Genomic DNA, 25,218 nt, shown 5'->3' on the forward strand with positions numbered 1-25,218 from the left:
ATACAAGGGGGTAAACATGAAACCTGTGCACCCTATTATGATTTGTATATATATATATATATATATATATATATATATATATATATATATATATATATCGTAGAATGTGTAGGATTGTGTGACAGCAAAAATATGCTGTTTCAAATGTATTCTTGCATTTGATGGTATATCATGAATCCCACAAGCTTTGTGGCTGAAAATTACTTAACACTATTTTGGTTAGGACACTCATTGCTGGTCTGAATCAGGGCTATAGCCAAGCTGTAAAAATTAGACTATAGATTGCCTCGATTTCGCCAGGTGGACTAAAAGCAGACTACTCATAGCCTATCCAATTCAGAGCTAAATCGTGACTACATATAGATCATGTCATGAAATGCCACTTACATCTTGTAGAAATCATTGACATTGTGAACATGATGGGATATCAACCATCTCATGCACTTCCTGTCCAAAAACGACAATAAATCAGGATTGACTATAGGTGGGCTACAAATAGCCGGTCTGACTACGAGCTAAATCATGGTTACGCACAGCCTTCGCAATATAACATGTCAAAGATATGAAACCAAACACCTTGTAATCACTGTTGACTTTGCTTACATGATGAAATATCATACATCTCGCAAGTTATTTTGGCAAAAACGACATGTGACCACATTAAAGATTATTTTGGCTAAAAGTGGGTTACTCATAGCCGAACTATATCGGGTCTATAGTTAACCGAGACGGTGAAATGACGGCTATTGCTTGCTGGGTTTGAGCTTCGCACCCATGTTCTGACACAAACACAGAGAGAGCATCGTACATTATTATCAGTTTAAAATTATATTTGTGTATAACTAACCTGCACTATTTCTTTAGAACAAAACTTTGCAGGTCTATCATCTCTAGTCACACACTTCAGCTAGCCTATTTGTCCCACCCCAACACACACCAGAGAAAAAACTTTGAAATGGTTAGAGCATGGCACTAGCAATGCCAAGGTCATGGGTTCGATCCCAGGGGTTGCACATACTCAGATACAAAATGTATAATATAATGCAATGTAAGTCGCTTTGGATAAAAGCGTCTGCCAAATGCATAAACATGTAAATGTAAAAATGTCCTATGGCTGAGAGAGAGCATACTCACATTCAGTAAGCTTATATTGCCACATTTTATTGTCAGTAAAGGTAAGGGCGTTGTTAAAAAAATGGCATAAGTGGAAAAATTAAATCTATTTTTTCATAAAACGGCAATGTAAATATGTTATGTCTTTAGGTTATACAAAAATGACCAAATAAAAGGGCTGAATAAGCTGATCTAGCAGCATCCTAGTAAATGAATGGTACACCCCTTAAGATCACAGAAATGGTTTGACCCAAGTTTTCAGCAGCCAATGACACTGACCCGTTAAAATTTTTGACGCGTATTTGACGTGTATTTAACACATTAATTTTTCACGCGTATTTAACGTGTTGTTGACGTGTTAAAATTCACGTTTTTGGCCCTTTTGGCCTTCCATATCAGGCGAGCTCTCTGCGAGAAGCCCTAACCATAAATATCTATGCTTCTAATAACGTACTGGTTCTATGACTGACAGAAGCGCATAATCTTCAGGAATATTGACATTTCTCTGTTCTTGCTCAGCTTCATCTGCCAGTTTTTGCCTCGCTCTTCATAGCTCTGCTGCCGCCATGTTTCCAACACCTGGCCTCGCCTTAATGCAGTGATTGACAGGCCAGGGCGGGGACTTGATCGGCTCGAAATGCATTTTCAAATCCACATTGAATTTTGCTACATTCCTTGCAGGACATTTAATGAAAATGCAATCACACTGTGAGTGTAAATGCAATTAAGAAAAATAACATTTAAATAATCATTTTGCTACAATTTTTGCTTGAACGTGTTAAACATATATAATCATTTCTGTAATACATTTTCATTTTAATTTTGCAACTTATAAAGCATTAAAATATATGTTTAAATTATATGTTAAAAGTAGTGTAGGAAATGGCAAATGTAAATTATATTGTTAAATTTGAATTATCATTTTGCTCCAAACATTGCATATATGGTATGGAAAATGTAAATTTAAATACAGAAATGCATTGCCATTTTGTATATTACATTTCAAATTGAATATTGCTACACATAAGCTTCCATACTCTCTGGCTCAGCGGCAGCACGAACATATTTAAATGTTCCTCCTTGTGGTGCAATTAGAGAAATGAGATATCTTTCAAGATGGCGGAGCTCGATCGGTTTCCAGGTCATAGGATGGAGGATGGAGAAGCGAGGAAATGAGGAGGGTTAAGCATAAACCTGTCGGATCAGGTAGTTTTTTGGCTGTTCCCGCGATTTTGCACGGCATGTAAACGCATTTACCTGCTTATCCTTAGTGCAGATTTAAATGCATCCAGACAGAGTGAGTGTTTAGCAGGAAAGGAAAAAGGAAATATATCGCAAACGCCTTTCAAGACTGGGGAAATCGTAAAAATGTGTTCTCATCTCTCGTGTGGCAGAAAGTGGTTCAGTCAAAACGCTGCATCTGTAAAGAGAGAATAATATATGAGCCATAAGTGTCCCGCTGACATGTTGCAAGCTTTATTTAACATGACAGCTGACATAACATATGGAATACTCTGAGTCGGATACGCAAATAATTAAGTTGGCTTGAAAAAGCCAACTTACTGAAATGCTTATTAAACTTATTATTAATGGTGCTTGCCAAAGGCAAAGCTCCATTCTTAATCTCCTGCATACTTATTAATTAATGGTGCTTGCCAAAGGCAAAGCTCCATTCTTAATCTCCTGCATACTTATTAATTAATGGTGCTTGCCAAAGGCAAAGCTCCATTCTTATTCTCCCGCATACTTATTATTATAATTTTTATTCCACACAAAATTTCTGCGCGTAACTTGTCCCGCAGTTTTTGTCATTGACCCACGAATGAGGTGTCAAATCGACCGGCCAATTGAGGAGTGGTGTGCTATGACTTTTATAAGCGATCGGGTGTACGATGTTCGTTCGGCGGGCGAAAAATCGGGCGAAAAATCCCATAGACTTAACATTGCGATGAACTTTGACGAGTCATAGCTCCTAACGAGGATTTCGTAGAAACATGTGGGTCACCACGTTTGAAGAGGCTGACAGGCTCTGTCAGACCATATCTCAAAATGGGGTGTAAGTTGTACCCCTGGGGCGCAAGAGCTGCCCAAATTTCCCCATAGACATACTATGGTGAAGCCGTGCCCATGAACCAGGAAGTACTGTGTTTTTCCTACTATGGGAAATTACATAGGGATTTTGTATTGAACATAACTCTGTATTACAATGTCATAGAGACAAGGGGGTGGGCTCATTTTACTCAGGCAACCAATCAGTCTCTCATGATCACTGTTTAGCTATCAAGCCACGCCCTAGCAACCATATTGAACACCATAGCAACAAGTTCCATAGACTTCCATTGAAAAAGATCAAAGGAATATCTTTGGATAAAAGTGTCATAGAAACATGAGGGTGGGCTCATTTGACTCGAGGCAGCAAATGGCCAATCACAAATCACTTTGAACACTTCATAGCCACGCCCTAGCAACCATTTAGAGCACCCTAGCAACCCAAAGCATAGAGGGATATCTTCAAATCTGAATATCATAGTGGCATGAGGGTTGGTTTATATCATTCATACTGGCAAGCAGCCTTTGGTGTATCATCATTGGTAGCTGCCAAACCACTCCCTAGCAACCAAACAGTACCCTAGCAAACGTTTTGCAAAATCTATATCTCTGCATCAGAACATTGTACAGACATGGGGGTTGGTTTATATTGTCAAGCAGCCTTTGGAGTATCATCATTGGTAGCTGCCAAGCCACTCCCTAGCAACCAAATAGAGTACCCTAGCAACCGTTTTGCAAGATCTATATCTCTGCATCAGAACATTGTACAGACATGGGGGTTGGTTTATATTGTCAAGCAGCCTTTGGAGTATCATCATTGGTAGCTGCAAAGCCACTCCCTAGCAACCAAATAGAGTACCCTAGCAACCGTTTTGCAAGGTCTATATCTCTGCATCAGAACATTGTACAGACATGGGGGTTAGTTTATATTGTCAAGCAGCCTTTGGAGTATCATCATTGGTAGCTGCCAAGCCACTCCCTAGCAACCAAACAGTACCCTAGCAACCATTTTGCAAAATCTATATCTCTGCATCAGAACATTGTAGAGACATGGCGGTTGGCTCTTTTGACTCATGCTAGCAATCTGGACTTCCAATATGCTACACATGCTAGCAGTGAATAGCTACATGCTAATAGTGATTAGCTAATTGTTAAAGTGGGCTAAGAAAATGTTATAACTATAAAAATTCCATAGTAACCATCTGTAACAACTACCAACCACCTAGCAACATCATAGCAACCACCCTGGTTACCATAGCAACAGCCTAACAACCACCCAGAGCACCCTAGCAACTGCCTAGCAACACCTTAGCAACCACCTAGGTTACTATAGCAACTGCCTAGCAACCACCCCGAGTTCCTTAGCAACCGCATAGCAACCACTCAGCAACAGCCTAGCAACCATCCCAAGTACCTTAGCAATCGCATAGTAAAATCCTAGCAACCACCTCGACTACCCTGACTATATATATCTATCTATCTATCTATCTATCTATCTATCTATCTATTAAACTTAAACATTCAAACTGAAAACTTTCAAACTACTTCAAACTTTCTGGCTAGGCTTTTTCAAGCCAACTTAAAGTTTGTCTCAATGAACTTTTTAATCTAGTTATGTTTTGATGTCAATACAGGGAAATAACCTGATTTATTAATAAATTCATGTAAATGAGGTTTAGGCTACTTGCGTTGTCAGTTTACTGGTTTGTATGTAAATGGGGAAAACTGGTTATTTCAATAAGCTGATACGTGCTCATTGTATTCCCGAGTTACAACAACTTCCTGTTTCATGGCGAAACCAAAGCCACTTGAAGGCAATCCTGCAACCTTTAGCCAAAAAACCATAACTGCTAATGTTAACGCTCCACCTCTGGCGGTACGCAGGGAAGGAGACCAGAGGCTTTTTTTTTTGAATGGACGTCAATGGATGAGGAGCTTCACTATGCTGATTAAACAGCTTTTGTGGGGAAATCATTTAATTAATCGACAGCCTGTTTGCTAATCTTCAGCTTGTTTTACACTAAACAATTTCGTTGAGAACTATATGTAGATTTTAGCTTGATAAGGGAATGTTGCGACTGATGTCACTGCCATTACACCATTGGCTGACAGTAGTGATGGGCAGATCGAGGCTTCGTGAAACACTGAAGCAGTTGAATCAAATGTGCCGTAATGTGTTGATGCTTCGAAACAATCTGACATCTGTCTAGTGGTCAGAACAGTGTAAATGCAACAAAACTCAGGCCAAACATGCATAAAAAACACCTTTTACAAATCTATTGCAAATGTTTTATTGAAAGTAAAATCTATCAAATACAATTAACTAATCATCTAATAAGATTAAATATAAAGTGTCTGTATAATATGTGTTCTTTTATCAATTTTCAGAGCTTGTTTCTCTGTTCAATGGCTCAAGATAATCAGGGGCCGTATTCACAAAACATTTTATCTTACCACTAAGAGTTCTCCTAAATAGCAGTAAAAGTTCTTAGCTAAGAGTTTTCTCTTAAAATCTATTCACAAAGCTGCTGAGACAAACTTTTACTAAGGAATAGACTGAAGTCTTAAGCTAAGAGTAAGGGCGGGGTTGACCTCGTTGCTATGGAGTAAACACACAGTGATTGGCTAATGGGGGAGGAGTCGGTGATTTAATCATAGAAATATTGTAGAATGAGGTGACATGCTTCCATATTCAAATAAAGGTTTTAAAATACAAACGTTGCCATATTCAAATAAATATTTTTTAATAAAAATTTTTTTTTTAATTAAAAAATCTTTTTTTTTTTTTATTAAAAAAATCTTTCTAATCAGCTCGAGAGGAGGAATATATACACAGACGAGAGCGACTCGCCTATGGTTACTTCGACAGTTTTCTGTATTCCTCCGCCACCCCGCTCCTCACTCTCAGCTGGGGATACGGGGAGAACTTTGGGTTTGGGCTAAATTTCAGGCTTGGAGCCCTCAATCCCCTTGGACAGCACACCAAATACGCTTACATATGGTTTACACTATTCAGTTATTTGTAAGTGTGAACTCATAAAAACCATTGTCACAGGTAATCAGATAATATTTATTTGTTAAAGATTTTTTTTTTTTTGGCGCCTCATTGTAGATTCAAATCTATAAATCAAATGTATTGCATTAATAAATAAAAGGTTCAGCACCCAAGGCTCTGTCGCTATTGCCTCAGTGGTGTTCAGTGTCTTTGGGTGGATTAGGACTGTTTGTGATTTAGGAGTCCTCTTGACTACTCCTAACATTTCACAGATTTAGGAGCTAGTTTTAGCACTAAAATGCTTTGTGAAATACTCTTAGAGCAAAAATTTAGGACTCTTAAAATTAGGACTGACACGCCCATTATTTTTAAGAGTTTCTCCTAAATCGGCAAGTTAGGAGCTACTTTTTGTCAGGGTTCTGCCCTGACAGCCCTGTCTGTTTTGTCTTTGTTTAATGTGTCCATGTTTATGTTGTGTCTGAGCACATGGCTTTGTCTGTGTTTGTGTTTGCCATGTGCTCCTCTGTTCCCTCCTCCTTGTTTGTTGTCACCACGCCCTTTGGTCTAGTCATTGTTCAGTCCTTGTTTGTTATTAGTGTTCTCACCTGTTCCCTGCTCCCTTTCTTGTTGAGTCCTCGTTAGTCTAAGTGTTGTCACCTGTTCCTCGTGTTCTTTGCCTCCTTTATATTGTGCACTCTTTCCCTCATGTCTTTGCCAGTTCGTTAAGCTTTGTGCCTGTACTCTAGTCTTTTTGTTCACCTAAGCTCATAGCGTTTTGTGTAGGAGATTCTCGTATCCATTTTGTCATTGTTGTCTTCCTTGTTCCAGATCATCTAACCACCTGTCTTGTCTAGTCCTGGTAGTGTCTCTGGTCTCCCCCTCTCCTACAAACTGAGGATCCCTGTGGCTGCTCTTGCTCCCCGCCAAGCAGCTATACCGGTTCAGTGCCTGATCGTGTCTGATGGTTCTAACTACTTATGCTGTTTGATCCTGTCTGGCTCCCGCTATATCTTCGGGCCTCATACTGCTCACCTGCCAATGCTCACCGGCCTGCTTACTACCTGGGCTGTTCTCAGTGGCCGTTCCCTCAGCGTGCTTGTCTTTGTGCCTCACCCCCTTCCTATTGTATGGACTGTGTTCACCTCCTCACCCTCTATATTCCAAGTCTTGTCAATAAACCTGTAAAACTCATCCTGCGTTTGAGTCCTCCCTCACAGATCCCTGACACTTTTAGTCTTAAGATGTTTTGTGAATATGACCCCTGGTCAATAAGTGATTAATAACTACCATCATTCATTTTAATTAGTCTAATGTCTAATTAAAACATCTACAAATGTATAAAACTGATCAGAGATCAGGTAAAGCCCACAGACACTTGTTCAATAGTTCTCTTTTCACTTTCACTTTATCACCGCCCTCTACCGGTGAACCATTGAAATTTCAATCTGTTTTGAAACGTTTAGAAACAGTGATGACGTAATGAAGCATCATTTACTAAAATCACGTGACTTTGGCAGTTTGATACACGCTCTGAATCACTGATTTGAAACAAAATATTCATAAGCTTCAGAGCTTCATGAAGCAGAGTTTCAAAATCAGCCATCACTAGCTGAGAGGTGCCACGCGTGATTCAGTTAGCTGTTACGCTTTCTCCAATGGTAAGAGATACAGACCCTCTTATCCCCCTATAATATACAATCTCCAAAAAAAAAAATAGAAATTTGTCAGGCCACCACGGACACGTCCTTCAGCAAAAAACTCTAGATCTCCACAATTTAACATCTCAAAGGCCTTTAGATTAGACAGACTAAATATGATGTTGATCTGATTAAAGCTCTAGGAGGAGTTTGTTAAAGTACAATGTGTGGAAATGGCAAAAAATGCACAAATTTTGCAGCGAAAACTCAAAATATTTCCTGTTGGGTTTACAGATTTTGCAGCCATGGACTTTTTTTTAGGTATTGGGCTGTTACATCTGTTTACCGAATTTCACACCTTTAAGTGAAATGTAGCACGAAGGGTGCTTAATTGAAATTTTGTAGGTGGCACTGTCGAACCATTTTGCCATACCTAATTCTGAAACCCATATCAAACGTACATTTTCACCATTTCTGACGCATGTGCAAAGTTTGTAGGCCCTCAAAAATGTGATTAATTTCAGAGAAGAAGAAGAAGAATTGACTGAGCAATTACAATAGGGTCCTCACACCATCGGTGCTCGGGCCCTAATGACAAATCTGTGCAGTGTCAGTTGCCTCATTAACTTTCTTTACTAAGAATCATAATGCAGATATACTTGACTGTTGATTTTATTTATTTATGCAGAAAACAAGAGAGACCAAAGTCCAAGTGGTAATCGTCCTGACAGTAAGTAAAAATAAATAGATTAAACAACATAGTGGTATTATATGAATGCACAGTTCATGTTAATTCCAGAATTTGTGTTCTGAGAAAATACTTGTTTGATTCATTATTATACAATGAGGTTTGAACAACTGCTCTTTGACAACATTGTGTTGTGTGTTTCAGTGAGTGATCTAAGGATTGTCCTGCTGGGGATCAATGTGTCAAAAAACAACAAAGTGGGAAACAACATATTAAATAAAAAAGTGTTTGGAGTAAAAACAACACAACCTGGTGTACAGATGTTCAGTGAAAGAGTGGAGGGGAGGCACATCACTGTCATCAACACAACTCACCTGCTCGATCCACAACTCTCACAACAAGCAATAGCACAGAAAGTGTCTGAGGTGTCTCCTCCAGAACCTGATGTGATCATACTGGTGCTGCAGCACAATAATTTTAGTCAGCAGATTAAAGACAGATTACCTTCAGTGTTGAACTGCTTTGGCGAGCAGGCGATGAGGTACACAATGATTCTGACTACTGATGATGAGAAACACAGCACAAAACAGAAATCTTTAAATGAAAAAGATATTCAACAAATATCTACAGAATGTGGAGGAGGACGTCTTCAGCTTCAAAACACACAACGCTCTCAAATACTTAAAAAAGTAGATGAAATAATCACTCGTAGTGAATTTAAGGAGACACAACGGAGCTCATCACTGGATCAAATGGACAGTAAGTCTTTTACAGTTGATACCAACTGCTGTCAGTGCTATTTTTATAGACCAATTTAATTTTCAGTAAAATGTGTCTGGTTTTAAAAGAATACGTGTTTTGTTTTTTTGCTAATTAATTATTAGGTTAATAGCATTTCAAGAATGTCTTGTTCATTATTAAGAATCTGGCAGCAACCTAAAGTTAAAAAGAGTAATAAATTTATATTCACTTTATAGACACTTTCTCTAAATAGTCTTGTATTTATTATGCAATGTTGCCTCTAAGGTAAATTGATCTTGTTTTAAAGATACTAATTTAGAAAATTATTTTTAGCAGTATAGTATCTCTTATAGGTGGGACATCATCTTTATTTTCAATCATTTAGTTTCTGTATTTATAGTTGTCATGATTCCTGTCAGTTCCTGGATTTCAATTCCCATAATCCTCCCTGCCAGTCACATGCACACATTCCACACCAATCATCAATAGGTTGTTTGCACATGACGTCACAGCAGCAGCGTGAATGAGTCTGGAGGGCAGGGAGTGATTTTTCTATATAGGAATCCTCTCAAAAATTCAAAATTTGTATGTTTTGCATTGTTTATGGTTGCTCAAATCGTTAAAATCGAGAACCTAGAAGGTGTTTATATCATTTACATAACTTATACCGTTTTTTATAACTTATTTCATTTGTTTTTACTTTAAAAGTTGTCGCCTTTTATAGCGTTTTGCGTCTGCTGATACTGAAATGAATATGGATACCTGCTTACCTTTTGTTTTTGACTTGGTTAACTATTCACATTCTTCATGCTATCGTTTGCAGGGAAGAGAAGATATTTTATCCTATTGAATTATAATTTGGTGTTTTCACTTCAGTTTTGTAGAATTCCGTTCACAATGTTGATGTGGTTAGCATGAAAACAGTCACGCGCTGCTGCTTTCTGCTGCCGTATGATAGAAAAAGTCCAAATAAATAAATGTGTTCAACAAGCTGACAGAAGTCGATGCATTTCTATGTTGGAAGCGTGTAAATGTAACTAGTTTTAATGTTGTTTTGTAAATATTCACTTTCCCCATAAGACCACGAAGGAGAATCGGAGGGTCACGTTCAGGACACAGACACCGACACGCTGTATTTTTGTATTTATTTCAACAAATAACCAAAATCAAACCCATAGAAGCTCATGAACAGTTTTGAAGTGGCTGTGTGCAAGTTATAATCATTCACAAGCGAGTGATCATACTCGCAAACATAATGTTAATTAATTATTACACAAAAACCAAATACAAAACTGAGCTAAGTATGTGATTATTTTGAGTGAAAGGCAGTGGGTTTATTTAGTGACAATATTACATTTGCTAGTCGTCTTCCCTCACCACCTCAACCAAGGTGAAAATTGTATTACACCGTCCAGTCTTTTTCCCCCAACGATATCATGAGTTCCTATTACAATTCTCAATTCAGCATAAATGACCAACAATGGCGACATTTTTCTCAATCACTACAGAAAATCAAAATACTGCACTAACTTCACTAGCAGGATGGCAGCGCGATATAAACAAACCACACTAGAACTGAACACGGCGTGACGGCAGCTTTACATCCTCTATATCTTCCTCCTCGATGGCCGGAAAGTCTTTCAATTCAGTGGAAAAGTCGCTCCTCTTCATAACATAAGGATCATGTCCAACATATGTTGTGATTTTCTGTTTATACCTTTCTAAATCAGCACAGAAAGGACTTTTCTCCATCTCTTCCATTCTAATTTTCACTGCTTGCCCTCCACCGGAATTTTGCGCGTCACCAGAACCACGTGATTGCAAACAACCTATTGCCACATACAGCTGAAGCACATTATCTGGACTATTTAAGACTCACTCACACACCACCTCATTGCGAAGTCTTGTTTCAACCAGTGTACAATTCCGAGCATTATTATCCTGTCTGCCTGTTTGTTACTGATCCCTGCCTGTTACCTGTTTACGGTTCGCTCACTTTTAATAAAGCACTGCAAATGGATCCCTGCCTAAGTCCTGCTGCGTTACAATAGTAGCCTAGTTCAACATGTGATATTTTTTTACTATTAATCTTATGGAAAATCATTATTTGCAGATGAAGCCATTCTGTAATAATAAGTATAATAAGCTCCATATTTGAGGAAAAGATGGGGAATAAATCTTATTCATGTATACAGTCTTCCCCTAAATAGCCTTTATGTGCACACAGGTTCAGGTGAATTTGTTTAAAATAACTGAAAATGACTAAATTTACTGTCATTGTGTATGAATAGTATAAGGGTAATCTAATCTTGTATATATATAAAACTCAATTTGTCTTTAAAAAAAAAAATCTAAGCAATATATAGTGTTGCCAAGTTTTTGGTTGTTACTGTTATGCCGCTTGTGTCTAGAGTCACTGCTGGTTAAGAGAAGTCATGAACTGCTCATTCTTCAATGTGCCAGTGAAATGGCTTTACAAACATAGTAAATGTTGCTTATACTGTGCAAATGATGTCACATGAGGATCATATTTTGCTAATAATTTCCACAGAAATGCAGCAAGGAAAAAGCTCCATATGATATTGGAGACCAAAAGCTTTAGAGAAATCAAACGTGAAAAAAAAAATTTGAGTTTTGAAAAGGACATGTGATATAAGACCTTCATACATCACATCCCTTTGTAAAGACTGTGTGTTCCTCACAGCTTGTTTTCATCTGTGTACAATTCAATATGGCATCTAACCTGAAAAGATCTGTTGGTCTCTTAGCTACTTTGGGTTTATTCTTTATAGGTTTGTTCTTTGATGAGCTATACAAGTCATATGATTAATGTTTAAAGTTGAAGTGATTTAAAGTGAGAAGTGAAGTGAGTGATTTTTTCCATTCAGAACATATTTTATATTGAGGTTTGATGTCATTCTGAGTCATTATGTGCAGTCATGTGAATAATCAGATCCGCTAAGCACTGTGTCTATTACTGTGATCAATTTACTGTATGTATTATAGTTTACTGATAAATCTATTTCAATAGGCAATGTAATGTATAACAAAGACTGTAGTCACTTCTTATTCATCAGTGTTGTTAGTGCTAAACTATACAATTCACAGATGGTCAAATTACACAATGTATATCTGTGCATATATAAAGAAATAAAAAGTTGTGTCAAAGAAGCCGTTTTTATATCTGATTTGGTTTTCTCTTGTGTGTTTCAGTGAGTGATCTGAGGATAGTTCTTCTGGGGAAGAATGTGTCAGAAAACAGCAGAGTGGGAAACCTAATCTTAGGGACAGATCCGTTTGATAGTGAAGCTGCTCCAGCTGAAAGGAAGCTCCAGCAGTGCAGTCAGAGAGTCGGAGGAAGACTGAAGGACAGACACGTGAGCATCATCAACAGTCCTCAGCTGCTTCAGACAGACCTGTCACTTCATCAGATCGCACAGACAGTGAGAGAGTGTGTGAATCTGTCTCATCCAGGACCTCATGTCTTCATACTCGTACTGCAGAACAATGACTTCACTGAGGAGGACAGGTACAGAGTGAAAAGTGTCCTGAAAGAATTCAGTGAAGAAGCAGTTAAACGCACTGTAGTGCTCGTAACTGATAAAAAGACATTTGGAGCAAAGCTAAGTTCTGTTCTCTTTAATAATGTGGTCCAACAGTTAATAAACGAATGTGGAGGAGAACATTTGCAGCTTGATGAAAGAAAACCAGAAATCCGTTCTGAGATATTTAGGATGGTTGATAATAAACTCAAGGAAAACCTGGAAGAATATCTTACATGTGAGATACATGGAGATATTAAAGGAACATCTGTGGATGAAGATCAGACCAGCTCAGAAGAAGAAAATCGGGAGAGAAGTAATGAAGGTAGTTCAACCATATCCCCATCTAAAAAAGTGAATTGTGTATCTAAGATTATGATAATGAACTACAATTTATAAAAATACTGCTAGTATTTACTAAGCTTCCAAAAAACGTTTTAACTAAATTTTGTCTGAGATGTTTTCATATTCATTTATACTAGAAGTCTTGCTCCATGCATTGTACACTGCTGTAGTTTAAAGCATACTCCCAAATGTTCGGAAATTATCTTTCATTGAGAAGATACAAGAAATAATTTAGAATAAAAACATTAAATGACAAAAATGTATAACTTCCATACAGGAAGATGCTTTTTGATAGAAGTTGTCAGTGGTTGTCCAGCTTGACGTTTGCAGCAATTAGTCCTAAACATCCATTTCAGATCCCTGGAGTGGTCTTTGGGATATTTGGACACAGAACACCTGTATTGTAACATTAACTTATTAACATAATGAATTTTGTACTAACGACATTGCTTCTAGTGCTAACAACAGATGGATTACATGTGCACACATACTGTCAGCTTCCTTTCTTCCATACAGGAAATAACCTCTAACCCCGAACTCCAGGTCTACAACGTATCAAAATAAAAGTCCTTAACATTTATACACTTGTCTCCAACGGCGCCAGAACATGTTGGACAAGGCTTGTACTTGTCTCCACTGCATGGTTAGGAGGTCTCTGTCCGTAAAGTCTCCTGGAGGAGGTGGAGTACCGACTTTCTGAGTTAACAACATAGATGGTATGAGAATGAATGGATCCTCCGGATCATTTGAAACTGGAACCAGAGGCCTTGCATTCATAATTGCTGCCACCTCCGCCATTAGTGTGCACAAGACTTCATGGGTCAGGTGAGTGCCATTTTCAAGAAGCATTGACTTCAGGATCCTTCGAGCCACTCCAATGAGGCGTTCCCATGAACCACCCATGTGCAAAGCATGTGGGTGGGTTAAACACCCAGGAGCATCCTTGTTGGTGTAGGTACCCCCTGCACAGCGGTGTCTGGTTGGTCTGCGCTCATCCCGAGTTCTCTGCAGGCCCCTATGAAATTCGTGCCACAGTCTGACCGTAGTTGTTTGGCTGGTCCTCTTATGGCGAAGAAACGCCTTAAGGCATTGATACAGCTTGAAGTGTCCATTGAGGCAATCACCTCAATGTGAACCGCCCTGGAGCTCATACAACAGAATAATATGGCCCACCTCTTGCTCTCAGGCTGAACTCCTCTTGTATACTTCTGGTAGTGATGTGCCATGGTCCGAAGACATCTAGCCCCACATACGTGAAGGGAGGGCAGGCCTTGAGACGCTCTGGTTGCAAATCCAAGATAGGGTTGAGACGACGTAGACAGCTGTTTATAGGAATTGGCTTGTCTCTTTCTAGAGTTTCAAATTCCTTTCCAAATGCTTTTTTCTGAACGGCTCTAATGATGACTTCTCTGGCTTGGGAAAGCTCATCCGGAGAGCGAGGCAGCTCATATTTATGCCATCCTCTACACTTGTCCATCATGTTAGGGGACTTGAAAGATCTTACAACATGAATTAAGAGTGCCACGGCTCGCTGGAGAGTGTTAAAGGTGGAGAACATCTCAAAACGCTCTATGCTGAGACCATTCTCGTGTAGCTGGGTGGCATAACTCTTCACATCCGGACGAATCTCCGCATCCAATTCTGGTGAGACTAAACTGAATGATTGAATAGACTCTGGTTGAATGGAAAGCTTACGCAAAAAGGTAGGTCCACTGAACCACATTGTTTGTGTGAGACGTGATGCTGGAACAGCAACTGTTCAGGATTTGTGGTCTGGCGAATACGCTGGACTCGATTGTGGACATATACATAAAACCGTCTGGATTGGTTATGAATGTATCCAAGGACCACTCTGCTATCAGTGTAGAACTTGATGGAATCTAGCTTCAAGTCCAGTTCATCTTGAATCAGTTCGGCCACTTCCACAGCCAAAACCGCAGCACATAGTTCAAGTCTCGGTATGGTTGGCTCTGATTGAGGAGCAAGTTTAGACTTCCCCATGACAAATCCAATGTCAACAATGTCTTCTTGGATGGTCTTCAAATAGGCTACAGCCCCAATGGCCATAGTAGAAGCATCACAGAACACACAGAGTTCCATCCGTTCGGCCTTGGTTAGAGAGAGGTCTGTGTACATCCTTGAAATATGGAAGTGCTTCAGCTCTTGAAGTGAGTTTCGCCAAGCCTCCCACTTGCCTAATTTCTCTTCAGGTAATGGAGTGTCCCACTCTGAAGCCTCAGAATTCAGCTCTCTGAGAAAGGCTCTGCCTTGGATTACGACAGGAGCCAACAAAACCAAGGGATCAAAAACACTGTTCACCATGGAGAGAACTCCACGACGGGTAAACGGTTTTACATCAATTAACACAGAGAAGGTGAATGTGTCCGTAGCTACCTCCCACAGGAGGCCTAAGCTGCGTTGGATGGGTGACTCCTTCCCACAGAGGTCCACCTCTTTTCCAGCTACCACACAGTCCTCACTTGGGAAAGCTGCCAAGACAGCTGGACTATTTGATGCAAACTTGTGGAGCCTGAGGTTGGACTCAGCAAGTGAAGCCTGAGTCCTACGTAGCAAGTCAATGGCTTCAGCATCAGTAGGGACAGAACAAAGACCCTCATCGACATAAAAGTGACGCTCGACAAAGTTGACGGTGTGTTGTCCATATCTTTGTGCACCCTTTCTGACAGCCCTTCTAAGCCCATAAATTGCCACTGCTGGAGACGGGCTGTTCCCAAACACATGGACTTTCATCCTGTAGTCTACGACTTCACTTGTTACATCATCGTTCTTGAACCATAAAAATCTCAAATAGTTCCTGTGTTTTTCTTCTACGAGGAAGCAGTAAAACATCTGCTGTATGTCTGCCATAACAGTCACCTTTTCCTTTCGGAACCGCATGAGTACTCCCAGAAGGGAGTTATTAAGATCAGGACCAGTCAATAGCACATTATTTAAGAAGATTCCGGAGTGTTGGGCACTCGAATCAAAACCACCCTGATCTGACCTGGTTTTTGTGGGTGAAATACTGCAAAGCTTGGTAAGTACCAACACTCTTTGTCTTCCCTTAGTCCTGGTGCCACCTCAGCATGATCATTTTCCAGCAGTTTACCCATGAATGCCACATATTGCTGTTCCATCTCCGGCTTTCTTCTCAAGTTGCGTTGAAGTGATTCAAATCGTTTGAGTGCTTGGCTGCAGTTGTTGGGCAACCGTTCTCTAGGCTGCCTGAACGGTAGTGGAGCGACTCAACTGTTTGAATCATTTCTGTAGACTTCTTCCATTATGTTCAAGAAAGTCTCATCCTCAATTGATGGTGCCAGCTTGTTGTCCTGTTCGGTGCGGTCAAATACATTTTTACCCAGCCTGTCTTCTTTAGCCCTGCTGAGCCCTAAGACACTCTTCCTGGGCTCTTTGCCATGAAGTTCATCACTGACATGCATAAAACTTGTGCACGGTTGGAGGAGCGAGAGCCGTTGACAATCAAGCACTGTTGCCCTGTATGTGCTGACATTTGGCTTGTGCGCATTTCCTAGGCAGACCTCTCCAAACAACACCCAACCTAGGTCAAGACGTTGAGCAAAAGGGGCGTTGGGAGGGCCATTTACTTGTTCCCTTACCTTATGCACTCTAATTACATCTCTACCAAGCAGCAGGAGGATCTCTGCAGTGGGGTCCAACTCAGGAATGCGTTCTGCTACTTTGACGAGGTGAGGTTGATGAAGAGCGGTGTTCGGCGTGGGAACTTCAGCCCGGTTGTCAGGTAAGTCATTACATTCAATAAGTGGGGGGAGAGGGATTGTCACTTTCCCATCAAGTGCTTTGACCATAAAATCTTCAGCCCTTCTACCAAATGTTTCCTCTGTGCCGAAACATGTTCTCAGTAAGTAAGGATATGGCTTACTCTGAAGGTTGAAAAGGTCAAAGAAACTGGATGTCGTCAATGACCGGTTGCTTTGGTCATCTAAAACGATATATGCCTTGATGGCTTTATCTGGACAGCCCTTGTGATACACCTTTGCTAGGCATATCTTGGAACATGACCTCCCAACTTGCCCTTCACCACATACTTCAGTACAGCTTGAGCTGACGACTTCCCTACTGTCGTTACCCTCTTCTCCCTCCCCGCCATTCTGTGACGAGGTTACGGGAGCCGTGGTCTGTGGTGGAGGGCCCGGATGCATAGCTGAGACATGTTTGGTGCTGTCACACTCAGAACATTTCACTACTGCTGTGCAGTCCTTCGCCACATGACTATTTGAGCCACAGCACTTAAAGCAGAATCCTCTCTCCTTCAGAAAGGCTTTCCTGACTTGAAGGTCTTTGGCTCTAAAGGCTTTGCACTTCTTCAGTGGATGTGGTTTTGCATGTATTGGGCAGCTCTTATTTGGATCACTGGAAGTGCTTGACTCTGCTGAGGAGACATTGGTCTTATGAACTGCAATGGGGTTCTGGGTGCTTTTAAGATAGGGACTTTCAACCTTTACAGAAGATCCACTAGCATTTAAAAAGACAAAACTGGGATCATTCCTTTTCTTTGCCTCATAGCAGATGAATCTGGTAAAGAATTCAAATGGTGGAAACAGTCCTCCGTTTTCTTCTTTATACCTTGAACCCGCAGAGATCAATTTTTCTTGAAGTCCATAAGGCAGTTTGGTTACTATAGGTTCAATGACTCGTGCAGTATCCAGGTAGGACAAACCTGGAAAGTAGCAGTCTTCCTTAGCACACTGCACTTCCATCAGCAGATCTGCTAGCTCCTTTAGCTTCAGATTTTCTTTCGCCGAAACCTTAGGGAACTTATCGAGTCGAGTGAAAAGGGCTTTTTCAACTACCTCTGGTGCTGCGTAGCATTCCTGAAGACGTTCCCAGGCTTTTCTGAGTGCTATGTCTGGACTTGCTACATGCACTGAACTCAGGCGTTTTACTTGGTTGCTGGATTCTTTGCCAAGCCATCGAGTCATTAAGTCTAGCTCCTCAGTAGCAGTGAGAGCCAGCCCTTGTGTAGCATTTTTATAGGAAGACTGCCAAGCACGATAATTTTCCGTTTTATCGTCAAACTCATACAAGCTTGTGCTCACCAAGTCACGTCGAGCTAAATATTGTGCAAGATGCTCAATTGCAGACACGCCCTGGTCGGGTTTTAGTTGGGGATAATAGCACGGAGCAGAAATATTCAAGTCAGTATGAAACTTATTTGAATCGACTTGAGCATCCTCTCTGTCAGTTAAAGTCTTACCATATGACAGTTTGACTGCCGGTGGAACATAAACACCGTCTAGACCATCCTCTGATAAATTCACATTTCCTATGTTATTAGCTTGTTGTGACTCATGTGAAGGAACATGGACCTGCCGGTATGGAGAGAAGGGATTGTTCGGACTGAAAATGAGAGTGCCATCCGTAGCAGGCGAAAAAGCCTGTGAGCAAGCCTTAGTAGGTGCTCGCTTTGTGGAGCTAGTCGGGCCAAAATGAGTTTGGACGTATTCGCTTGTCCGCTCCATTTTATCTTCTCCTGAAGCGCTCGTTTCATCCAACAGAATACACGTCGCAATTGTATCAGCCGATTCCCAAACGGCTGCTTCAGCTTCAGCAGCCGCTGCTTCACGACACATGGCGAGTGTTTCAAGCTCAGTATCTCTTTTTACTTTCTCCAACTGTGATTCAGCTTCTTTAGCTGCCTTTTCTATTTTAGCTTTAGCCTCTCTTTCTGCATATTCAGCACGTACTTTAGCAGCTGCTGCTTTAGCCCGTGCACGGATTACTGCACTGCTTGATGACGCAGATGAGTGAGAACTTCCACTTGCTACAGAAGACTTAGCACGTTTTCCTTCCATCTTGTCACGATGTTCAACACTAACTTTTCTGTCTTTTCACTGTGCTGTCCTCACTGCAGTGTAGCAACTGTAGCTATACAGCCAGCTAACTCTGATACAAAATGACGAAAAGTCGTAGTGAGCGATTTCTTGCTGTTTACTGTGGCTTTCAACATCATCTTACATGACAGAGTGAAAACTGTAACAAAAGTTCGAATGTTTTAACAAATTTTGTCTAATGAAATATACCTGTATCTACATGTAAATAAACACTGTAACTATGTTTGGTCTTTTCTTTTTAAACAGTATTGTAACATTAACTTATTAACATAATGAATTTTGTACTAACGACATTGCTTCTAGTGCTAACAACGGATTATATGTGCACACATACTGTCAAGCTTCCTTTCTTCCATACAGGAAATAACCTCTAACCCCGAACTCCAGGTCTACATTGTATCAAAATAAACGTCCTTAACATTTTGCCTTAATGGCAACACAAAGATAATGGAAAAAAGTATTTAAAAAACAGCAAACAGACACATGACCCTAATGGTCACTGAGAAAGAATTAAATATTACACTTTGTATTATATTAAAGATGCTGATTTAAAATTTGCAAGGATACAGCAAGAGAGTAAGTATTCTTTCTAATGTCTCCTAATATGTTTGCCAGATTCAACAAATGTCTCTGGAAAACAGAAGCTGAACCTGGTGCTGTGTGGAAGTGATCGATCACTTACGGTCTCTGTGTCCAAAATGTTACAAGGGAAAAAGATCAATCCTTTACATCAGACAGTGATCAGTGAAGAGTGTGTGAAGAGAAAGAAGAATATTCATGGACATCTGATCAATCTGGTGGAGCTTCCAGCTCTCAATAAGCTCTCAGAGGAGGAAGTGATGCGTCACACTCTCCACTGTGTCTCTCTCTGTGATCCTGGAGTTAATGTTTTTCTCCTCATTGTTCCTGTTGGTCCACTTACTGATGAAGACAAAGTAGAAATAGAGAAGATTGAGAAGATATTTTGCTCCAGAGAGCACTTCATGGTGCTTTTCACTACAGATCTAAGGACTGAAGGACCAGTGACAGAGCTTGTTGGATCCACAGACTCTCAGAGGTTAATCAGTCTCTGTGAAGGTCAGTACAGATTGATAGGGTTAAAGGAACCTGAAAACTCAAGGCAGATCCCAGACTTACTGAATTATATAGAGAACATGAAGACTGAACCATATTCACTTCAGATGTGTATGAAAGCTCGAGAGAATGGAGTCAGATGTGAACTGGAGGAAAAACTGAGTGAAATGGAGGAAAAAATCAAAGAGTTAGAACAGAAGATTCAGTCAGAAGGTGAGTGATAAAAGATAATCACCATGTACACACTAGAGTTGCTTCAATACCAGAATTTTGGTTTTCATTTTATACTAACCTCTGGTATCTTTATATTTCTTATGATGACAGAAGTAAGTAATATATATATATATATATATATATAAATAACAAAAACATCAGAATGGCAAAGAACATGGTCACGGATCGAAATATAAGCATAAATCGAAAAAATTAAAAGCGCAATTTAAAAAATACTAATAAAAATAACAAATCTGTGTCTGGCTCAGCAGCAGCACGGACACAGATTTGAATATTCTGGGATGATTTTGTCAAAGGTTTAATAGACAGAGGCAAATTGTTGTCATTAATAAAATAAGATCGCGTGGGTGCTTTAATCGAGATTAATTGTGCGGCTCTAACTACTAGTACATTGATATACAAAGTATAGTTAAAAATATACTTGAACTTTATTTATTAAATATATAGGTTATAATCTATGTGTGTACACTGCTTTTTTTTAAATGGCGGGTGTTGGTGTTTCACATGCGTTTGACCAATCAGTATACATTTACGCCACTGGTAGTTCCTATTGTGCTGGCTCAGACTATGAAGTAGGTCCTCCAAATGCAGGTACTTCTGCCATTAGTTCATGGATTTATGAAAAGATCCTCTGGTGTGAAAGCCCCTATTAACACACATCTGCTGCTCCTCATACTAATACTGATTCACAATCACAACAGATTATGATTAAAAATGGATAGATGAGGATAGCTGAATTAATAAAACATCATCTGTTACTTTAGGTTGTAGGGTCTGCACAGTCTCAAGGATGAGCAGGTCCCACCATAAACTGTGTTTAAGTCTCAATTCGCGGAAACTTTGGTTTGTAAATCTTACATTGATTCCGGACCAGCAGACACTAATGGATCACAAGACTCTTTTTTATGACTATTTCGATAAGTCCCAAACCTCTCCTCTGTGACTTCAAAGGAGATGCGAACGCCACGGATCGGGTTTCGAAAGACAGGCCCGAATTCCAAACGGTCATAAAAAGGAAAATACACGCACGCACCCACAGACACACACACACATACAAAGCCCTACATAAAGACTGTATACACAAATATTATACCTGCAAATATGAATGTATCTGCCATTATGGTGCTTGTTGCATGTATGTGTTACTAATGTAGAATCATAGGATTGACTGTAGTAGGTTAGTTTTCATGTTAAACGATAGTATTAGAGTAGAAAGTGTATCTTCTTTATGTGATGAGAGACACCTGTCGAGTTTGGTCCATAGCTGTCAACATTGAACACTGAAAATAAGGGAGATTTCCCGGAATCAATCCTCAAAATAAGGGATTTTTTTTTTTTTACACGATTATCAGGCGCGCCGTTGGCACGGGGGACAGGGGGTCAGGACCCCCGCAGTTTTGATAAGGGCTGCTTCAGTCAGTCACACTATATCATCTTTTAGCTTAGGATATTTTCTTTCAAATGAGACCATTTTCATTTTCACGTTTCTGTGAGCTTTCGTTCGTAAACAATCAACGGAAATGCGCTCTCGAACGGAGAAACACGCGATCTCCAAACCATCGATCAAAGCGTGCTAACGTTTTAGGACAGGTCGATGGTATATAAATCATGCCCGAACGTTAGCGTTTGTCAATCAAGCCAAACCGTCCTAGAAATTTGGAGGCTGATCTCTCAGGTTGACGCGCGAGCTGGCTTGACTGAAGTTTTCGTGAGGATTTATAGTTTATGGACTGTTTTGATTTCGGTAAATGCATCTAGAAAGGTAAAAGCATTGATGGCATCTATAAAAGAGATATCTGAAAGCGAAACTAAAGTGATATTGCCTCGTCCAGTGAGGAGGACGCACGAGAGGATATTGGTATGTGTATACTGTAATACTGCATTTACAATGCTTATCAGTGGCGTGCACTTTGATCGTGAAAGTGAAAGTGCCCTTTGCGGTCGCATCGCAGTGCCCCCGTGTTCCCATTTCTCCCGATGTCCATTACAATTTATATACTTCATTTCCCGCGAGCCTTTCAAAGAAACTCCATGAGCGCGGCAGGGGCGGATCTAGAAAATTATTTATAGGGTGGCAAAGGGGTGGCATGAGGTCTATGAGGGGTGGCAACACCAAAGCAAGCGCCCATGCATAGTTTTTGGAGATTTATGGCCTGACATACACAATTGTGTTCACAAACATTGCATTACCAAAATAAATAAGATTTCAATATCCATCATGGCACCAAGTAAAGGCACTATATGAAAAACATCAACAGATTTAAAATGAGTCTGACCTTGTATCACTAAAGGAGATGAGCAGTTTTATTAATATTACACAGGTTACTTCGATGGCATAAATCACATGTTTTAGTGCAAGTTAAAGAACAACAAAAACTTGTTTTTGCAAACAATTTTTGAGTTTCTGTTATTAACAGAGGTGGGAATGTCTGTGTGTTCACCCAGAACACCCTATCAATTACAAACTCTAGCAACACCCCAGCAATTGCAGCAAGAGCCTAGCAACCACCCAGAATCTCCTAGCAACCACCTAGCAACACTTTAGCAATCACCAGAACATCTATATTCTGGCCTAACTGACCAAACTATTTATGTTTTTTAAACAAGACTTTAAGTTGGCTTTATGACAAGCCAGCATAAATTTGTCTTTCAAACTTTTTAATCTAGTTGAAATGAAACAATTCAACATTTTCTCACAACTATAAACACAATCTCAAAACTATGCACCAACTTGTACAAACCTCAAACTTCCAGGTCAAAATAAAATGTTTTAGTCAAAAACTTATTCTTGTCTGACAAAATCAAACTTTGGCCTCAGATGACACACAAAACTTAACAAATACACAGACTACTGCACTGCCCAGTGAACACTAGTGAGATCAATTTATGTAACACTGTAACAAAAATACCACTTACTGGGATTCAGGAATTATTTTGCAGCTCACTGTCTACTACACTATACAAAAATAAATTTACAGATACAGTAAAATACAGCAATGATTTTTTTCTTTCTTTTTTTCATTTTACTATTGTAAATTGATCTGGCAGTAGATATGTATGAACTTGGTATGCACCACAATACAGTATACTGTCAATTACAGTAAAACTAAATTAAGCATCCTCTGCACATTTGGCCAAATTTTATTACAGTATATAAGGTACTATAGCAGTGTATTGGTCTTCTGACACAAGACAGTCATTTCTCAGTTCTGCAAAATACAGTATAACAAATGGCTACAGAGAAAGCTGACAATCACAAGTTTGATGGTGTACAACGTGCTACAGTTTACTGTACATAGATTTCCCTCATCTAAAGTACTGGTACTGTGTAAGTTTAAAACCCCTGTAAATTATTCATTCAGCTCTCTCAGATTTTAACTGGTGTGTGTCATCAGTTTTGCTACCAAATGTAGTCATTGTTTGTTACCTAATGTAGTCATTGTTAAACGTTTTGAGAAATGTGTCTTTGTTTTGAGAACTGAGCGAATGGTTTGGGAAACTGGGCCAACTGAATCACTTATAATGTGTTAGCAATCGAGAAAAGCTAAAATACATTTAGATTCTTACCTAACTAGTTTCTGTGATCGGGATCTTCTTATTGATTTCATGTTACCTTTTCGTCGGGTGGCAAAAAGACCTTTATCCATGATGAAAGTGGAGCGGGCGGTCGGTGAATCAGCTCGCAAACAATTACGAAAATTCAGGACTTCTGAGTTAGCCGAGAAGCAGTAATTTTCCGATTCACGAACAATGGAAAACAATTCGTAAGTGAACTTGGCTGCGCTGTGTTTTTGACTCCCAAAGAATCGGTTCATAAGAGTCATTTGTTAATGAAGCTGACTACACGGGGCACGCTGTGTGTGCGTACAACCGTCATGCAGCTTAGTGAAAGACGTGTTTTCTTGCCATTATTTTGCAATACGCTGTCTTTTTTTATGTCATCACATTGAAGCGCCGCTGAAAAGCAGTAGTACTTGAAACACTGCTAACATTTCTATTTTATTCTCTGATAATTTTGGGGTGGCAGATGGGGTGGCAAAGCTTTTTCTTAGGGTGGCAGTTGCCACCCCGGAAGATCCGCCCCTGGAGCGCGGAAAGACGCGTTCGGCGCATGCATACGTGCATCGCCCGTGCAAGCCACTTCACAGACACAGATAGTTGCGTGTTCTGAGTTAACACAATCAGAGCGTAAAAATACGGGATATTTTACGGGAAAATACTAAAACGGGAAGACAGCGGGAAAAGAGCTAAAATACGTGAGAAACCCGGAAAAAACGGGAGGGTTGACAGCTATGGTTTGGTCTCTCCGTAAAGCTGTGAGTCCGAGCTATTCACCCATGTACGTTACATTTCTGTCAAATGCATCGTTCAATGTTTAATAGTACTATGAAGAAAATGCACCGATTTGACATACCATAAACTAACCATGGACAGGACAAAGGGATGTGGAAAACTGCCAAATTGCAACGCTATCATTGGAGGACGTTATCAGGAAGGCGTTCTGGTCTGTTGTCTTTAAAATACCACAACACGCGTCTTTTCGATGCACAAGTTTTTCCTGCACAAGTTCCTGCCGTAGAGACGGACTCTCTTCTTTATCTTCCGGTCATCTTACTTCCAGTTAAGCCTTCGTCTGAAACTTCGCTGAAGATCACCTCCTGAAGGACCAACCACCACACTGAGCGCTCCGAAACTCTAAGCACCACAACGAACCTACATGCAAGTATTTGTTAAGATTTTAAATACTGGGTTTCCTTGCTGGCTCTTCAAGGTTGACTGTTGGAATTGGCCATCCTTTGATCATCTCTCTTTCTGACTTTTACTTTCACTTTGTATGTATCTATGTCTACTTGTGTACATTTATCCGTATAACCTTTGTATTACCCGTTCCGTATATTAAACACGTCATATCCATGCTTTTGTTCAC

The 25,218-nt window shown here is 40.0% G+C and overlaps 1 protein-coding gene across 3 annotated transcripts in view; it reads left to right on the forward strand.

The window, feature by feature from the left end:
* LOC125265718 overlaps positions 1–25,218 on the forward strand; it is a 56,616-nt gene that overhangs the window by 16,365 nt on the left and 15,033 nt on the right. For all 3 annotated transcript variants that reach the window (XM_048186112.1, XM_048186105.1, XM_048186120.1), the window contains 4 exons: positions 8,483–8,524; positions 8,687–9,241; positions 12,437–13,090; positions 19,599–20,270. In XM_048186112.1, the coding sequence (XP_048042069.1) occupies positions 8,483–8,524; positions 8,687–9,241; positions 12,437–13,090; positions 19,599–20,270 (1,923 nt within the window). The remainder of the gene's footprint in view (positions 1–8,482; positions 8,525–8,686; positions 9,242–12,436; positions 13,091–19,598; positions 20,271–25,218) is intronic.

Source organism: Megalobrama amblycephala, linkage group LG1 (assembly GCF_018812025.1).
Source record: "Megalobrama amblycephala isolate DHTTF-2021 linkage group LG1, ASM1881202v1, whole genome shotgun sequence".
Taxonomy (NCBI): Eukaryota; Metazoa; Chordata; class Actinopteri; order Cypriniformes; family Xenocyprididae; genus Megalobrama; species Megalobrama amblycephala.